We start from the raw sequence: 19806 nt of genomic DNA on the forward strand, positions 1-19806 counted from the left end.
TGACGACTTTCAGCCAATCGCACGGCTCGCCTGAAAAAATCACGTGCTCGCTCCCGCGTTTGTGGGAAAAAGGTCATCACACCATAATTGTGGAAGTAGGTCAGATATTCCCGAAAATAAACATAGATCACATGACCAACTCAAAATGGCTGCGACCACAGCAAGTGTCTTTGCTGGAAGGGCAAGAGCAGGATCTTCAAAACTCCCTGTCCAGCGTGATGCCGATGGCAATGAAGCAGAGGTAGAATAAGTACACAAAGAATAATTTATGCAGTCTCTATCTTGAATTATAGAAAGTTTCTTTGGTCATTATGCAGTCTCTAGTTGTCAGTGCACAACCGAAAGGAGGAGGCGTGTCTCTGTCAGTCAAAATTACACATACAAGGTCACACAGTCTCACACACAGTCACACACAGTCACACACACACACACACACACACACAGATATATACACATACACACACATACACACACACACACACACTATTCTGCTTTCAATCTCACACCTTAGAGCACAACTTCACATAGACAAGTGCAGATGCACAAATTAAAAACTGCAGTGGATAAACATTGGTCATTTGGTTTCAGGCAGTTGAGTTAAACACCCATAGGTTGAACATTTTCATTCCCTATGCCTTATCCCTCAGTTCTTCTCATACAAATCTCCATAGATTATTTGCAATCCCAAAGCCAAAGACTATGGATCCATAGATCAGACATCTATATACCGTTGTCCTGTCTGTCATGTTTTCCCTGTCCGTTTTGAACAGTTTGCATTTTAGTGACTACACTCTTTACATGGATTTACCATTGTACAATATGCTGCTGTTTGGAAAAAACCCAAATCAACCTGTTTTGAGTTATTTAAGATCAAGATAATTAATTCAGCATTTAGTAAGTTTTGTTGATAACTATAGTCAGAGATATATATGCATTCTATCTATGTCTCTCGTATAGTGAATACTTTGCTGTTAAAGTTGGTGTGGGGTCTATTTCAAAGACACTTGAGAATACATGTATGTATATATATATTCATTTGAATTTGAAGGCACCAAGATTATTTTCTGTGTGTGTTGATTACATGGATGTTGGTGCATTAGGTAACATTTTCATTTTTTATTTGAATGTAGGTGGAGACAAGAGAAGATGAAGAGCAAAATGTAAAGCTGCAGGAAACCATTGAGCTGCTGCTGGCAGCTGGCTACTTCCGTGCTCGCATCAAGGGCTTGTCTCCCTTTGACAAAGTCAGTAATTGTCCCTTGTGCATGTTCGGCCCATATTGCATGCACAGTCTTCGAGGACGATTTAAAAGATGTCATACTTATAGCAAAAAGCATACATTTGCAGAGAATCATGTGCATGCCTGGGCAGACACACCCATTCCCGTTCTGCCTCTCTCTCTCTCTGCCCCCCCCCCCCTCACTCTCTCCTGCTATAAGGAAGTCTCTAAATTCAAAAAGATCAATGCTTTGAGCTTGAATTGAGATGCACAACTAATACAAAAGTATATCTGTGCTTTGAGAAGGCTGCAGATGTCTGGTGTAAAACAAAACCAGAAACTTTCTTCAGTTTATGAAAACAAAACCATTGATTTATGTTCATTTTCTCTTTTCTGTTTACATATTGTGATTCAAAATCAGTATATGCACTACGTTGGTGTTGTGGAGATCACTAGATACCACTGGAATCGAATGGAAGGATAAAGAACATTATGGAACTTACTTTGATTTAGTGCGCAGTCACTCATGACGTAAGCGTAGACCCTCATCGGACAGACGGAACTGTGTAGATCTAACCAGATTAGTGTCGATGTTTCCCGAATATTCTCGTATGTCCATTAACTATATAAGTAGGGCTGCGCACACGTATTGTTGTTCTTTACCAGTCTTGCACTTGTTCTTTCTTACACTGTGCTGAGAGATATTGTCACCGTTGTTCCAGCTGTTAATAAATCTACAGAACCTACACAACTCGTTGTGTCTCCTTTGCGACTGAGAGTGGCGAAAGGAAAAACACGACAGTTGGTATAATGGTTGACGAACAGCATTGTTACTTTCTGCAATGATTTCACTGTTAAAATGATTTCAGGTTGTTGGAGGTATGACATGGTGTATCACAACATGCAATTTTGATGTGGATGTGGACCTGCTTTTCCAAGAAAATTCTACAATTGGCCAAAAAATGTAAGTGCTAGCATCTGTGCTATGGTTATAAAGTTCTATAAGTATAAGCGAATATGTATAGACAAATGCTCAGTGCATTAGAATATGTCTGTGTTCAGTGGAAACTTTCAAGTCACGATTTGAGATACATGTACAGATCTTTGTGTCTACTTCTGCATGCCTACCATTTTCCCATATATATTGCACGTTTTATACCGTTGTGCATGACAATAAGCAGCAAATGATAGATACTAAGACAGAAATCAAGAAGGCATGTGCAAGAAAGAGAACTGAACTCAGAAAACATACAGAATGTTTTATTACCCATGGTTGGGAATTCATAAAGTATTCTGAATTCTGTATTCATAATTAATTTGCAGAACATTGACATGAAGTAAGATATCCTGAACTGCATCAGTGCCACCACGGACCTATTTCTGGCATTTGTATTATACATTTTCAGTGCACTAACTGAGAAAATCGTAGCTGTTTTGCCAAAGATGAAGTGCCCACATCGCATTGAACCACATCAAATTCAAGGTCTGGACTTCATCCACATCTATCCTGTTGTTCAGGTAGGCTTTTACATCTCTGTACATGATTATGCCCCTGCCCCCCTCCCCCCCAACAAAAATAAATAAATGTGTCAGACTATTTTTATGTGTTAAAGAAATTTGTCTTTCTTTAAACGGAGGATGTTTTATGATAAAACAAAATTTTAACTTCAAATGTGGTCTTGCATGTTATTCATGATTTTTCAATCACTTTGTTTGGACAACCAGTAAACTGAATAACATTCTGTCTGACACTTGGAGGCATAATTACACTTCTTCTTTTTTTTTATTAGTGGCTGGTGAAGCGTGCAATAGAAACAAGAGAAGAAATGGGGGATTTCATCCGCGCCTTTTCCGTTTCTCAGTTCAGCAAGCACTATTCAACGCCAGAGGTTTGTTTGCTACATATATATGTCTTCAGATATTAGAGTTAGATCACCCGAAGGGTTCACTTTCTGATTTGCTCCTGAAGACTACATTTATTGACTTGACATGGTCAGATATGTAGACAAAGGATTGTTGAGAAACTGATGTTACTTAAAGGCATATGTACTCGATGACTATACACGCTAATTGCTTTACCAACAGCTGGAGACATGCTAAATTAAGTTCCCTGCAAAATATTGTGGTCTAGGACCCCTTCAATGTTGAGATATGTTAATTTTCATTTTGATCTGGATCGTCCTATTTATAGATTTGGCAACACATGTAACGTTGATGCAAGGGAGCTAACACCGCGGCTTTGTTGACATCCTCACTTTTTCAGAGGCTAGAACAAGCTGTAATGCATGTATTATGGTCCGCGCATGGTGACATATCGTCATTATATGGTCTTATGGTGCGTTTGACATCGATTATGGGCAAACTACACTTTGTAAACACGGGAGCGCGTACATATGCCTTTAACATAAAAAAACACTTTTTGTTTTAGTGTTTATGTGCTGTTTTCACAAGCTTTATTAGCAGTATTAAATTTGTTGTTGTTTTAATCTTTGTATCTGTTCAAACAGTTTAATGGCAGGGGAAATAGTGGTTCTCATGAGGGTTTTCATCTTTTTTTTCTAGAATGGGACTCCAATCTTTTGTGCAGCAAACAGATAGAATACTCAGTTTTGGTGTATCTGAGTGCAGTTGCAAGAAATCTGCCCCAAAAAATGTCATGCAAATTTACGGAAACTGTCATAAAGGTTTCTGCACCTTTTCCTCATTATAACAAGGTTTGGCAGTTCTGCTGAAATGATGGCAACATTTTCAGCAATTTGAAGTAAGGTCTAGGTCTGCCTACACCAAACAGCATCTCTGTAGTTGCAAATTGATCAGCAGGATGTTTCAGAGGAACTTGAGGTTATCATCCGACAGTCCATGTCAGTTGTTGATTTGTCATGACCGTCTGCTACATATGTCACAGGTCTCTGTTCACAGTCAGAATCGTGTCATACCATGTTATCTTTGTTTATGTGGCTAGAAACATGCAGTGCAGACAGACTTGTTCTAATCTGCTAGTCAAGATAACTGACTTTTGAAGCTGGTACATGTAGTATTAATCAAGGTTAAGCCTCTGCATTATTTCTAGATGAGATAAGTGCTTTAAGGTCTACTTTGTGCTTGTCATCCGCTACTTGTTCATTGACCCTGTCCCTTGTAAAATGTTTGTTTGATCTTTCTGGTAGATAACGTGACATTCCATGTACAATTATAGTACTTGGGATTGGCTTTTACAGTTTTTGTTTTTGTTTTTATCTGGTTCGTAAGAAAAAACAAAACAAAAACCAAAGAGAAATTCTCTAGGTTGCTGAATCTTCAAATTTATTTTAAGGAATAAGAGGGTCGAGTAGGCTGTTTTGAAGGTTATGTTTTATGTGTTACTATTAAAATACAAAATTAGGTGCAAGGTTTGGGTAAAAATAACATAAAAGATTATGTGCATTTATTATTTAGTCTTTACGGTACAATTCTGCTAAAAGTGCCCATGAGGCACAATGAACTTTTTTCACCTTTGGGGCTGACCAGTAAATAAGAAATTCTATGTGTTGTTTGTCTTACAGGGTGTGTTTATGTGTTTGTGCTTGAATGTGCCATGAAGCATGATCAAGCTGTACTTTTTCTTTCCTTTGACAGGACGTTGCATTTGAAGCCATTAAACCAAAAGCTGTTGCAACTGTTGGTGCAGTAAAGGTAAGATTATTCAGATCTCTAATTTTAATGCTGTAAAATCATTATAAAGCTCGCTTACCACAGCCGGTGCTTCGCCCTGTGCCACTTGCCCCCAATGGCTTTGCCATCAAAGCATATCATTACAGAGAAGTTAACTATGGCAAGAAAACAGCTGGTTGAACCAATTGTTACCTGTGTGTGTGTGTGTGTGTGTGTGTGTGTGTGTGTGTGTGCGTGTGCGTGTGCGTGTGTGCGTGCGTGCATGTATGCATGCGTGCGTGAGAAAGAGTGTTTGTGTATATATATATATATGATATAATGTGTGTGTGTGTGTGTGTGTGTGTGTGTGTGTGTGTGTGTGTGTGTGTGTGTGTGTGTGTCTTTGTGTGATATGTGCCTGCAACTCGTCTCAGTTATATTGCATTTAAATGTTACACTGTATACTTCATGCTTTGGAAATGCTGTAAACACTTGTATGTGTGTATTCATGCACACTGACAATGCACATACACATGTACCGGGTATGCATGTAGCCTTGTAGGACTGAACAAAAATATCAAATTTACAATGCTATGGTTTTATACAAATGTTTCTATATTGGTGTTGTTTGTTAGGACACGTACAAGCCACAACGCCGATACAAACGGCATGATGCAGACAAACTGAGAGACGAAGAAACACGGGTACACTCCACTCTCCTGGAATATGGCAGGTAATGGCTGAAACTAAAACAGTGCTTGTGGTAGGTGTTTTATAAACCACTATTTTTTTAAAAGGCAAGAACTACACATCCAACAAGAACTGGCCATTTTGTCCTGGTAACCAGTCAAGATAAGGTGTAATATCACAGCAACAATTTTATGTTGATATGAAAAACTGTCAGATGCAATGGAAACTAGAAGTACATGTGCTTACCAGTGGAAGATTTCTTTTCCAGTATTTTCAAATAAAAACAGTTAAAATACCGTGATTTTTCAGTTAACTTAAAGACTGAAAGCAACGGTTTCATACTCTGAGATGTGTAATATTCTTGTTACCATTAAAAGTATTGGTAGCTTTGGTAAAATCTATTTTTTCTTTACTTATTGCTTCACATTTGGTCAAGCTAACTTTTTCGCTGGAATTTCATTTCCTGAGCACTGGCCAAAAGTAATGTTTTCTATGCTTACTTTTTCTTTGTCTGGTGATTTGTCCACTTTTTCTTTTGCACCAAAGCTTTGTAGATATGGATTGTGCGGGATCTATTCAATCAGTCTTAATTTTTTTCCAGACGCTACGGAGTTAGTCGATCTGAACAAGATGAAAAGGTATGTGTTTTATTGGTTCTTTTTATTGGTCAGTCCTTTAAGGCATGGCTAGCTCAGCAAAATATATTAACAACAGGTGGAACAGTAAAACATAAAAGAAATTCTTTGTTCACTAAGTGTACATGTACTCAATGGAATAATAAAGTATTATGAAACAAAAAATGCTTCCGAGGAGTGCATAAGCAGGTTGGTATGGATATCACGTGTATAGTGATGTGTTTTCATTTGCATATGTGGAGATTGTGCTTGACTGATTTGTTCATGAGAACATAAATTATCTCAGTATATTAAACAGTTTATTTTTTTTATCCAAGGCTAACAAGAATATGAATTTAAACAAAAAAACTATTGGTGGAATCATAAGCAATTGAGACAGTAAGAGGTGAGAAATCAAGGGAAGTAAGTGATGGAAATATAGACAACCCCAGTAAGAGAGAGGCATGCCGAACCAGTCTCCCAGCACATGAGGGAATAAGAACTAGAAGCATTGAAATGAACAAACAATGTTTTTCTTCAGAAAAGGGTGCTTGCTGAAAGCTCAAATGTTCATCATTCTGCAAGTCACTAGAACAAACACTTGCAAACACAATAAGGACAATTGTGAGAGACCTTTTTGTTGCTGTGTATGACAGGAGGAGGAGAAGGCAGCGAAGAAGAAGGCTGCTGCCGCAGGACTTGGTGGCAAGGACGCTGACTCTGACGTTGACCTGCAGGCTGAGGAAGAGGTGATAAAGTCTTACCTAGTTCTCAGTTGATGATAATCGGAAATAACTCTGTCAATTTTGTTGGTTTGTGGAAGAGTTGCTTTACCTTGTTTCCACAGAAACACTGAGGTAAGCCAACAATGTCACGTGTAGCTTACCTCAGTGTTTCCATGGAAAGGCAAGGACAAACAAGAGAAAGTAATTTTTCCAGAACCCATAAATACCTGACAGAATTATTTTCGAAATTAGTCTATTTAGTGGCCCAAATCCTTGGACGTTTTGGTCCTGTGTGATGAGAATAATGATAATAACAAGGGACTTTAAATGATATCAATCCTACTGTAGTTCTAATCGCCTTACAAGAAATAAGGACTCTTCAAAACACATAAGTAAATAAACAACTGTGTAAACATATAAAATACCATGACAAAGAAATAGAATATCAGGTTACAAGAACATTGATTTATATTAACTATATGAATTAAAGGCATATGTACTCGATGACTATACACGCTAATTGCTTTACCAACAGCTGGAGACATGCTAAATTAAGTTCCCTGCAAAATATTGTGGTCTAGGACCCCTTCAATGTTGAGATATGTTAATTTTCATTTTGATCTGGATCGTCCTATTTATAGATTTGGCAACACATGTAACGTTGATGCAAGGGAGCTAACACCGCGGCTTTGTTGACATCCTCACTTTTTCAGAGGCTAGAACAAGCTGTAATGCATGTATTATGGTCCGCGCATGGTGACATATCGTCATTATATGGTCTTATGGTGCGTTTGACATCGATTATGGGCAAACTACACTTTGTAAACACGGGAGCGCGTACATATGCCTTTAAACTAGTTGAAAATATATCCTCAGAATTTTTTTGTGGTGCTCGCTATGGAAAGGCGAAATATAAGGAAGAAAAATTCCATCTCACACGGCATAAATAGATCCCTGCGCCTTGAGTCCGAGTCTGGAGATATGCGCGCGATATAAGACTTCCTATAACATGTAATATTTAAAGATGCAAGAACCCTAGCTTATCTCTCCCTGTCACTTTGTGAATACTCTCACCACATTTATTTTAAACCAATTCCTGTAAATCTGAAAGAAATGATATTGTCTGTTCATTTTTCAGCGCCGCATTAAGGCTTTGATGAGTGGTATGTCAGCGACAGGGCTTCAAGAGGTTTGTGAAGTTCACATAGTGTGCTTAATTCTGTTCACTGTACTGCAGCAACTACGGAATACAAGCAAACCAAAAAAGAACTATGAAACATAAAAGTATGGCTGTACAACAGTTGTTGAAAAATGTAGCAAGAATAAAAATGAGTCATAATCAATTCAGATAAGTTACAATAAGTTACAATATATTGCTGTCCCACAAATGGTTCTAACAAGTACCATTGTCACAGTGGCATGCTACACTACAGATAAACCAAGCGTGTTGTTAGCCTACAGCTTTTTCAGAAAAAAAAGCATCCTTGACTACAAATGTTATGGCACAAGCCACTTCACTAAAATGTCAAACAAATTTGCAAAGAAAAATTAGTCAAATTTGGGTTGAAAACATATAAATGTATTCCTTGAGACACAATACAGATACAGCATGTAGTTGATTTGATGGAAAATGATGGTTGTAAACCTTTCATGAAGTAGGTCACCCCCCTCTGGGTCAGTAATCTGAGAATGACCCCATAATGGTTTTTTCTCTGTGTGAGAAACTGACAAGATAGTGTCGAGGGAAGAGAGTAATCAACCAGTTTAGAACAGTTCATATTACTTACATTTTCAACTAGACAGACACACAAGCATGATGTGCTAGCAGATTAGTGTGTTTCCCTTTGAGAACATTAATTTGTGTTTTTTGAAACATTTTGTTTGCTGCCTGATTAATTTCTAGTGATACAAATGCTTGTTTTCATGTTTTGAGTTTTAATTTGATTGTTGCCATTTTGCTAAAATCCCAGCGCGAAGGTTGTGTGCTCCTTATATGTGTATTTAGTTCTGTAGGCAATTTTAAAGATGGCAAATATTCAGTTCAATGTGATCCAGATTTTCATTTAAAGTTATTTGGAAATCACCCAGACAAAAACAGTTTTTCAAACTGCGCAAGAGTTAAAACTCATCCTCTCCTGGTAAGTCATGTTTTTGGTTTTCCACAGGGAAAAAAGGGCATAAGCTGTCAGAGACGCTATGTGCTGCAATGGAGCATACAATACTACAAAACAAACATTGAAATGAAAGTTGCCAATTTTCCTCCGAAAACAGCGTATGGCTGCCTAAATGACGGGGTAAAAAAACGGTCATACACGTAAAATTCCACTCGTGCAAAAAATACGAGTGTACGTGGGAGTTTCAGCCCACGAACGCAGAAGAAGAAGAAAGTTGCCAATTCAAAAGTAACAAATTGGGCTTTACGTCCATTTTATGATTGTCACGAGAGTTGAAAACGGTGGAGAAGAGTCTGCCCACTGAGCAGCTTGGTACACAAGAAACATTGCCTCTCCAAGGGCTGTGTCCCTTTTTGTTGGAACTGAGATTAGTCGGAACAAAATATTTGCCATCTTTGATTTGAAAGCATGATAATGTGTCTGCATTGCTTTGTACCTAAAATAATTACAGTGGTTTCTTTAGTATCCCTCGTGTTTGAATCCCATATGTGATTTTTGCCTCTGTGTGTGTGTGTGTGTGTGCGTGTGCGTTGTGTGTGTATGTGTGTGTGTGTGTGTGTGTGTGTGTGTGTATGTGTGTGTGTGTGTGTGTGTATGTGCAGGGGCGGACGAGGGGGGGTTTCTGGGGTTTCCGGAAACCCCCCCCCAGCCAAAAAATAAAAATATTTTTGTGTGTTTTTTTGGGTTGAGTTTCAATTTTGTGGGTATTAATCAGTGACAAAATCTGCTGCCTGGAACTGGTAATGATCATCCTCAGAATGCACCAGCTTGCACCATTTTGCATCCTTTTTTTCAAAATTTTCCGGGGGGGCATGCCCCCGGACCCCCCTAGCAAGCTAGGCGCTTCGCGCCGTCGGCTCGGCGCTTCGCGCCTTCACACCCATATCTTCACAATATACTTTTGGAAACCCCCCCATAAAATGAACTGATCCGCCCCTGATGTGTGTGTGTGTGTGTGTGTGTGTGTGTGTGTGTGTGTGTGTGTGTGTGTGCGTGTGCGTTGTGTGTGTATGTGTGCATGCCTGCGCGCATGCATACAAGAGAGAGATAGTGTAAGAGAAAGGGAGAGGTAGAGAGAGAGTGTGCGAGAGAGTGCGCAGACATAAGTGTTTGTGCTCCTTCAATGGCTGTTTACCCTTTTGACCTGCATGTTTATGAGGAATGTGTGTGATTGTGTGCCTGTGCACATTGCTAGGGCAAGCTGACAGCCACGGCTGTGGGATCCATCGTGGGTATGCAGTCTCAGGAGATTCAGCAAATTGCTTCAGAGTATGCAGAGAAAGTAAGTTTGAAGGCAGTATTACTCTCCATATACTCATCTACTTCATAGACACATATCCTAAATATAGATCCTTGTCTAGGTTAAGCAGCTATTTTTCACTGTAACACATCCATTCTGGGATTTATGGAAAAATGCCATATGCCTTCAGTCGTGAAATGGACACTTCAACTGATGCGGCACATCAGTGTTTAAATAAGAACATAAACATTTATAAAGTTGTAGTCCACCCGTCTTGATCTGAGTGCGAGGACCACAGTCTGTCACCTTTAAAACTGTCCAAGTGCAGAAGAACAGTTGCATTTGATTTGGCATTTACACTGTAAATGCAACCCCCCCCTCCCCACCCACCCACGCACACACACAAACTGACTGTCTTCCAAAGACATGACATCATTATTTTTGTGCTGAATGACCCAGAGGCCAAGAGGGTCAGCGCTCTGGTAGAAGATGTTTCAAAAGCGTTCTCACACGATCAGGTTCCACAGTGATGCTTTTAGATCTCTATTGCTTTTATGAATTTTGTATGGGCTAAACTGTCATATTTTTTGTGTTCCCCATTTGCATGAATGATTAACTGATGGTGGTGTTTTTTGTACTTTGACTGCATGCTTTGAATTTTGTGTAAATGCAGCAGATTTGTCCAAACTTGCATTTATTTACAAAGGGTCCTTTGAAGAACAAATAGTACAGAGATGGCTCAGATACTGCATATTGATGTGTCTTCTTACACTCAGGATATTCACCTGTATCAGTTTATTGAGCCATTGGGATGGTGTGGTGGGGAGGGTGGTGAGGAAAGGATAATTTCAATGGTAAAGTTAACTGGGGAAGGCTTCTCTTTTAACGGGTGAAAACTGATTGCATCCGGGAGGGTGGTGAGGAAAGGATAATTTCAACGGTAAAGTTAACTGGGGAAGGCTTCTCTTTTAACGGGTGAAAACTGATTGCATCCGGGAGGGTGGTGAGGAAAGGATAATTTCAACGGTAAAGTTAACTGGGGAAGGCTTCTCTTTTAACGGGTGAAAACTGATTGCATCCGGGATAATTTCAACAGTAAAGTTAACTGGGGAAGGCTTCTCTTTTAACGGGTGAAAACTGATTGCATCCGTGTGTGTGTGTGTGTGTGTGTGTGTGTGCGTTTGTGTGTGTGTGTGTGTTTTCATGTGTGTGTGTTCATGTGTGTGTGTATTCATGTGTGTGTGTTTTCATGTGTGTGTGTGTGTGTGTGTGTGTATTCATGTGTGTGTGTGTGTGTGTGTGTGTGCCTTCATGTGTGTGCCTTCATGTGTGTGTATGTGTGTGTGTGTGTGTGCGTGCGCACATTTGCCTGTGCTGCAGCAAGCAGAGATAGAACAGATTGAGAAGAGTGAGCGTGTGGGTGGAGCCCAGCAACACAAGCGTATGACCACCTCCCTCAACAAGCAGATTAAGGACTCAAAGGCCAAACTCACTGAGGTAATGTTTTGGTGTTTTTTCATATCTTTCTGTCTTCTTTAGATGTTGTGATACATTGCTAATGGTCTTCTTAGCATACTGAGCAATGCATTTTACTGGATTAATTATTTATAATTCTTAGTTTAACTTTTCTGTCCAGAAAAAAAGTGCTACAGTATTCATCTGTGAGCAGCTGACTAAACGTTAAGAAAGGATAGCCAAAGATACTTTTGTCAAGCATCTGTATGTGGTGTTTTTGTTCTCTCCAGTTTTTCAAATGCGTATTGAGTAAATGTTGACGTTTGTTTCAAAGCAGTACATTGTAGGTAACATCTGTGCTACACCTGGTTTTTATTTTTTAAATTTTGTTTGCAGGTTGAAGAAAAACACAAGGAACTGCACAAGTCCTATGTTGAGACACAGGAAAAGTTGAAAGAGGTGAGAATGCAGTTGAGGTATGTAAAATACCCATATACCCTCATACATCAAGTTTACATGCCTCTGTTGCATCCTGTTTGTTTGTTTGTTTGTGTGTTTGTGTGGGTGTATGTTCTTAATGTTTGTTGTTTGTTTGTTTCTTTGTTTGTTGTTTGTTAGTCAGAATCACTTTCTGATTTAAATTGTGTTATTGCTTTGTTATTGAGTCATTCATGTGATTTTTGAAACAGTGGCATTACTCAACAGGAAAGAAGCATGCTCCTGCACTTGCTTGGTATTACAAGACCTTGTGTCTAAATTATCATGTCCTAAAAGTAAAACCCATCACCGTATGCTGAAATCTGTTTACTGCAATGGTGACACCAAGGATAATGTTGTTGAATGGCCTCCTGTCTTGGGACTTGCAGGTAGAGGAGCGCAGTGCCACCATTGATGAGGAGATGGAAAAACTTGCTGGTATGGAAACAGAAGAAAATCAAAGGTAATTACTGCATTTTCACTTTCTCATATACTTGCCTGCATGACATTATTTTGGGTGAAAAGAACATAGTATGTTCAGGAGTACAGTGCATTCAGTCCCCCCAAAAAGATATAGGTTGCAGTTAAGAAGATTTTTTTGTCAGACTATTTTTATACTAGGGTTTGGGGGATGAAAGGAGGTTCAGAGCTCAAGTTTCATGAGAGAGGGAGGGACCCTTGGCAGGCTTGTTTTGAAAGTGTAGATTGTATGCAAAAATGATGAATATTAATTCACTGCTTTTGAAAAATGCCAATAGATCGATCAGAAGTGGTGGAAAGGTGAAATACATGAAAGAAACAAACTCATCTGGGATCCTTTGGAGTGGTCATAATGGGCAGGTTGTCGTAATGGGCAGGTGGTCGTTATCAAGAGGTGATCACCAGGGCAGGTTCCACTGTGGTGTTTTTAACATTGCTGTTTGAAGTTAAACTCCCATCAGTTTAGAAAAATAAGTAAGAGAGAAGAACAGAGTAAATTGAAGAATCAGCTGCATGACCTCAAAATCTTTGAACTGGTTGCTTGATATTATAACGACTCAAACCCATATGCTGTCCTTCAAAATTATGATCTGGTTAACTGATTACCTGTAGTGATACTATTGAAATTATTTCCCTTTAGCTATCAGCAGTCATATGTCACTGCTGATCGCTTCCTCTGTGCATACAAATGTTTGTCACAAACATGTGTTTTTAAATTTTACTTTGTATTCAAATTATTTCTGAATGATGTATGTTTGATAAAATATTCACTTTCTTGCTTGATGTTTTTCTTTACAGCATTCTGTCGAGTCTGAGGTCTTTGGTGGCTCTGAATGAAAATTTAAAGAAACAGGAGCAAGAATTTAAAGCTCATTGTAAGGTAAGCTTGAATAATTTGTGTGCAAGGAGTCAGTGGGTTTAGTCTCATCTCTTCCTTTGGTATTTCTTTCAATTGTTTTTATATTATGTAGCATTATTAAGGGCTCCCCGCAGACACTTCTTTACATGGTCTGTAGCTCTGCGTTTGTTCAGCACTGAAGACGCCTAGCGTGCTTTTGTGCTAGCCAACAGTGCCCTTTAGATCATCATCAAGAGTCTGAAAACAGTACCGACAATATGCATGATAGCAGAAAATAAGCGCATCTGGGACCCGCTGTTTTCAGGTTTAGTGTGTCGAGGGGCCCCCTCCATGAATTTCTGGTATTTTGTTCTGGGCTTCTTGTTCATACAGTATGCGAGGCATGCAGTTTGGGAAGCCCTGATTATTTCTCAATACATGTAGTGGAATAGCTGCATGATTTCTGGATAAACACCTCAGTGTAGTCCTGACTGAGTTATGAAAAGCTCATGTTTGCAGAAACTGTTTGGTTTAAAAAAATTTATATATAAAAAAAATCTGTGCTCACAAAAACTCAGCTTGCCCAGATCAATTTTGAATTTTACTTATAGTCCTGACTCTGTGACTATTCTAAAACTGTCATGGCCTTAACTGTTTCTGTTAAGGTGCAGGAATTGGTAAAAAGGAAGAATTTCAAGAGATTAATTCTGCATAGAAAGCAGTCAGTTTGTTGATCTTTGGTATGTGTCCAAGTGGAGGGATGGTGGTATTGCATGTAAGACCTGGGTCATAGGTGTATCTCAAATGATCAACCTAATCGTTCACATGGGAACGAATGAGTGTTCTAAGCGCAATTGAAAGTGTACGTTTTGTTTTATCAGGAGGAGATGGCACGCCTGAAGGGCAACATTGAGGACCTGCAGAGAGAGACAGGACAGCTGGACACTGAAGACAAGGTGACTTGTTATTTTCTAAGTAGACTATAAGGATCACTTTAATTAGAAACTTTTCCTATTTTACTGGAAAACATCTGAAAATAAATCAGCAGCCGGTCATACCTACTGATTGAGTTGTTGTTTTTATGAGATTTTATGAGAACCGGGTTAAGGTCAAGATACCCGTTAAGAAACTTGCTAGTGCAATTACTGTAGACTGACGTCATATCAGTACATCAGTTTCACTTAAATCCAGAAAAACATGCAAATGCTATGATGAAGATAAAATAATGTTATTATGATAATAGCTGCTAAGTTCTAACTCATTTCATGTGACTTTGAAATTTGTTCATTTCAGATGGCTTTGATAACTCTGCTTTCATGTTACTCAGGCAGTCAGTAAATGCATGTGTGGATTGCTGTGTTTCAGGAAAGGGCAGATTTGATTGGCAGACAGTACAAGGCAGACAGGGAGAAACTGCATAAGATCCGCCTCTTGCTGGTAAGTAGATGCTGGTATTTCACAAAAATACACAACAAAGGAATGAGCAAAGTAAAACAATGCAAGTTTCCATGGGCACATAAGAAGTATGCAGCAATCACTAAACCCATATGACTGCTGGCAAGGGAAGTAACTTTTTTTTAACATTTCTTGTGATTCGGGATGATAACTGCATAAATGAATATAATTTAACTAAGCACAGCTATTATATTTGACTCATTACTAATACTAAGGGATGTTTTTCTCGATCACAGAAAATCTCTTCCTGTAATTTTTCATCGACACAGTTTGTATCAGTTTCCTATCTTATGCCACCTATGCAGTGTTTTCTGGTTTAGCAACTGTTAATAGTTATGAGATGAAAATAGTGATTCAACATTTCTGTTGTGAATAAATATAGCAAACAAAACCTGTTGACAGTTATGTGTCAAGCGTCAAGGCGAGTCCAGTTTTCATTGTTTCTGTTTTGTAACTAACCCTCCAGCAGCCGTTTGTTACTGAAATTACATGCCCGTTGCATTTCAGGCAAAGAACAAGAAAGGCATGCAAAGCTCTCACGACTCATGTTTGTAATATGTGACTTTTGTACAATGGTGTTACCTTCACTTTCAGGCTTGTTATTAATTTTTCATATCCCTAGCCTTCAATGTATTTGGCTATTCAGGACAACAGAGTGAATGACGCTCTTTCTGTATGTTCAGGCAAGGAAAAATCGGGAGATTGCAGCCCTACAGCGGAAGATCGACGAAGTGCCGTCGCGGGCAGAGCTGAGTCAGTACCAGCGGCGCTTCGTGGAGCTGTACAACCAGGTGTCGTCCACTCACCGGGAAACCAAGCAGTTCTACACGCTCTACAACACTCTGGACGACACCAAACTTTACCTCAATAAGGAGGTAAGGCTACAGTGGGGTTGGAAAAGACTTAGTAAGAAGGAATCCAAAAACAAATAGAGTGCCAACATTCCAAAATTCAGAATAAAAAACCAAGCAAGGTATGTTATAAGAACGTTTTAAAACGCTACAGTCACTGATCTTCAACCTAGTCATTAATTGCATCATTAATCATTGTCTAAGTCTCGCTTGTGTCTTTGGAATGAGCTTCTGGACAATTTGTCAGATAAGTTTATTTTCTGTAGTATAAGTCTGTCGACTTAAAAGACAGCTGGGTCAAAGATCAGTAACGTTTTGTTTTGAGTGAGAAGGGTCAATTGATTGATTGATTAATTGATTTCTCTTTCAGACTGGGTGGCCGAGTGGTAACGCACTTGCGCTCGGAAGCGAGAGGTTGCGAGTTCGACCCTGGGTCAGGGCGTTAGCAATTTTCTCCCCCCTTTCCTAACCTAGGTGGTGGGTTCAAGTGCTAGTCTTTTGGATGAGACGAAAAACCGAGGTCCCTTCGTGTACACTACATTGGGGTGTGCACGTTAAAGATCCCACGATTGACAAAAGGGTCTTTCCTGGCAAAATTGTATAGGCATAGATAAAAATGTCCACCAAAATACCCGTGTGACTTGGAATAATAGGCCATGAAAAGTAGGATATGCGCCGAAATGGCTGCGATCTGCTAATGCGTGATGTATTGTGTAAAAAATTCCATCTCACATGGCATAAATAAATCCCTGCGCCTTTAATATGTGCGCGATATAAATTGCATAAAATAAAAATAAAATAAAAAATAAATAAATCCCTGCGCTTGGAACTGTACCCACGGAATACGCGCGATATAAGCCTCATATTGATTGATCATATTGATTGATTAAAGATTTTAGGCTGACACCTAATCTTACAATCTGTCCCTGCTAAAACTATGGCGTAAAATGAAATAAAGAAGTGCAGAAAACCGTAATAAAGACAAACAATAATTATAGATGAATACAACGAACGATCAAATTAACAATACAACTTGAACAGGCATCGAGCAAGAAAACGGACAAAAACAAAGCATGTAAATGTCAATCCTAATCATGCAATATTATTGCATATTACTCTATTACCCTGGATGTGTGTGTGTGTTGGGGGGGGGGGGGTGAAGTTCATGTAGCAAAAATACAAGTAAACAGAAAAAGAGGCAGACAATCAAACACTGAGAGAAGTTAAGAGAATTGAGAATAAGTAAAAGTGGGGGAAAGGAAGGAAGTAGAGCAATGGGAAGGATTGTGTTCAGATCTTTCTTACAGTGGAAGGAAGTAGAGCAATGGGAAGGATTGTGTTCAGATCTTTCTTACAGTGCTTTTCTCTTTCTTTCTACAGGTTAACCTGCTCAATTCCATCCATGACAACTTCAAACAGTAAGTGCTCAACAATTCTGCTTGACTATAACTTAAAATGCTAATAAACATCAACATGTTCTTGCATTGCATGTTCCGTATATGTCTGATTTTTAACAGTCCAAGAAACTTGCCTGATTTGTTCAGCCACAATAGCCATGTTATATGCAGAACAACAAAAACAGTAGCAATAACAATAACAGAAAAGGATGATATATTGTTAATCTTACAGGGTTGTTGTTTAGCATTGTAAGTTGGCAAAACAGGACATTTTTAGCCACTCACTTTGTCGTCATTTTGGAAGGTCTGCCAAACTTTTTATTTCACGAGCGGAAAAAGCTGACAGCAAAAAACGGCTTTAAAGTTTTAGAAAAATTGCGGAACCTTTTATCCGCCAAAGGAAATATATTCCAGCAACATCTGTTTCTTAACTTTTTTTCTGTACTTTCTCAAGTCACCTTTACACTTTTGTCTTTTGATTTCAGAGCCATGTCAACCCCTGCCAACAAAGAACAGTTCCTAAAGCAGTTTGAACAGATTGTGGAAGGCATCAAGCAGAATAGGGCAAAGGTAGGGTACAAACAATGAATCTTTTGGGGAGAATGGTTTTTTTTCTTCTATGTGTGTAATGTTTTCACTGAAAAGCAAGAACCTGGAAGAAGTAACACACAACCATCCAACAAAAATAGTTTCAATATAAACATGATCGCAAACATAAGATCAAAGAAACGACACCCAACTGGATTCTGACCATCTTGAAATCAAAGAATAATGCCTAACCAAGTTGAGGTAAGTTCAGTTCAATGTTGCATTCTTATTTGTTTGTCCGTCCACATCAAAGATGCATGACCAGGTGGAAATACTAGTGAATGTTTCGTTTGTCTATGATTAAACCTTCCAATGACTTACCTTTTTTGATGATCGACAAGAAGAAGAAGACTTACCTTCTTTTCCCGACAGGTTGAAAGGAAGCGCCAAGAAGAGAAGATGAAGAGGGATCAGCTGAGCGACCAGTACCTGGATTTGGTGGAGAAGCAGCGCCATTACTTCAAGACGGTCAAAGACTTCAAAGAGGAGTGTCGGAAGAATGAGATCCTCTTGCACAAGCTACACGCTGGTTGATCACATGAACTTGCTGAACCCAGGAGTCACAGGGCATTCATGTATTGTTTGTAATTGAGAAGAGACAATGGGATAGCAAAAGTGTGCCTTTCAACAAGAAACAAGAAAGTTTTATACTAGGATAATTTAATTATGGACAAAACGAAAACATTGACATTGCAACATTTTTGCCAAACTGAGTTAATATTTCTTGGGTGTCATGTTTTTGTCTTCATTTGAGGGGAAGTGGAGGGTGGGGTCCTTTGCAATGTCATTTGACACAAGACAATTGATGTAAGCAATCAAACTTTGTAGATGTATTTGATTTATATTTGAAATTGCTGTTGTTCAGGTGCTACACAAGCTTCCAAAGCATGATTACATCACTACACTGTATCTGTGTGGAATGCAAAATGACAATAAATGCTACAAGTAGATTTGACACAATTTGGTGTGCAATCAGTGAACAACAAATGTTCAACCCCCAAAACTTTGACTTTCAGACATAATATGATTGTGCTAATCTTTTGTTGAAATTACTTGTATAAGCAGAGGGAAAACTGTGATAACATAACTGAAGATCCATTTACCGTTTCAAGTAGATGTTAGATGTAATAAATTGAGCATTGCATTTTGTCTTTTTAATGAGTTTTGTTGATGTGTGTGTTTCCGCGTAAGGGCATTCCTGTTTGTGCCAGCACACCTATGTGTGTATGTGTACACAAGATGTTTAAAAACCAGATTTTCCTGTGAAGATTTACTTTCCTCAAATATTAGCATTCGCCTGTGAATCAGTCACATCAAACTGTACTTGCACAAACACACACACAGACTCGCTCGCACACATGTCAAATTTACTGCATGAAAAGACAAACTTCAAGTGCATTTTCTGGAAAATATTTACTGCTCTTCTAAAAAAGAGACTGGAAGAGGATTAAGTGGCAGACAAAATATGTTACGCTTTGAAAGAAATCTTTCTAGGAAATATCCAACATTCTCATGAACAAGCACATATTTGATCAACAGTAAATAACATGCTCTATTCTACCCCAGGTTGCCTAAGTAGGCAATATAAATAGAATGCATATATACATGGAATTAAGTTTGAAAAAAACACCTCCAAGACCGTAGAACAGTCTACATTATTGTAATGATCACAGAGCCTATGCAAGGCTAAGTTACATTCTTTACTAGCACTGGCAATTTTTTTGCTTCTTTACTGGCACTCAGGTTTCTGCTTCTTTATGGTACAGTATTCAGTTTTTCTGGTACTTTATTGGTGGTCAGTTTTTCTGGTTCTGTTCTGGCGCTTAGTTTCTCTGCTTTTTCTCATAGCCGTTCACATCTGTTGTTAGTACATGTATGTTTTTGTCGGTCTGGTTTTTGGCTCACGTAAGTGTAGCCTATGCGATCGTAACTTTGTCTGTCTGTGCGTGTGTGTGTGTGCGTGTGTATGTCTG

General features: G+C 38.9%; 1 protein-coding gene across 2 annotated transcripts; it reads left to right on the top strand.

Moving 5' to 3' along the window:
• Positions 1–97: 97 nt before the first annotated feature.
• LOC138981700 (coiled-coil domain-containing protein 93-like) lies at positions 98–18984 on the top strand. Of its 2 annotated transcripts, XM_070354719.1 has the most exons (21): positions 98–241; positions 1131–1244; positions 2089–2183; positions 2626–2737; positions 3010–3108; positions 4835–4891; positions 5485–5582; positions 6141–6177; positions 6810–6902; positions 8017–8067; positions 10248–10334; positions 11673–11789; positions 12144–12206; positions 12614–12687; positions 13503–13584; positions 14424–14498; positions 14908–14979; positions 15681–15872; positions 17229–17266; positions 17731–17815; positions 18206–18984. In XM_070354719.1, exons 1-21 carry the CDS (start codon positions 146–148, stop codon positions 18365–18367), a joined length of 1899 nt encoding a protein of 632 aa, XP_070210820.1. In that variant the 5' UTR covers positions 98–145; the 3' UTR covers positions 18368–18984. The 2 variants fall into 2 exon arrangements, with proteins under 2 accessions (XP_070210820.1, XP_070210821.1); XM_070354720.1 differs by lacking the exon at positions 10248–10334.
• The last annotated feature ends 822 nt before the right edge of the window (positions 18985–19806 follow it).

This window comes from Littorina saxatilis, linkage group LG12, assembly GCF_037325665.1.
Source record: "Littorina saxatilis isolate snail1 linkage group LG12, US_GU_Lsax_2.0, whole genome shotgun sequence".
NCBI classification, from domain to species: domain Eukaryota; kingdom Metazoa; phylum Mollusca; class Gastropoda; order Littorinimorpha; family Littorinidae; genus Littorina; species Littorina saxatilis.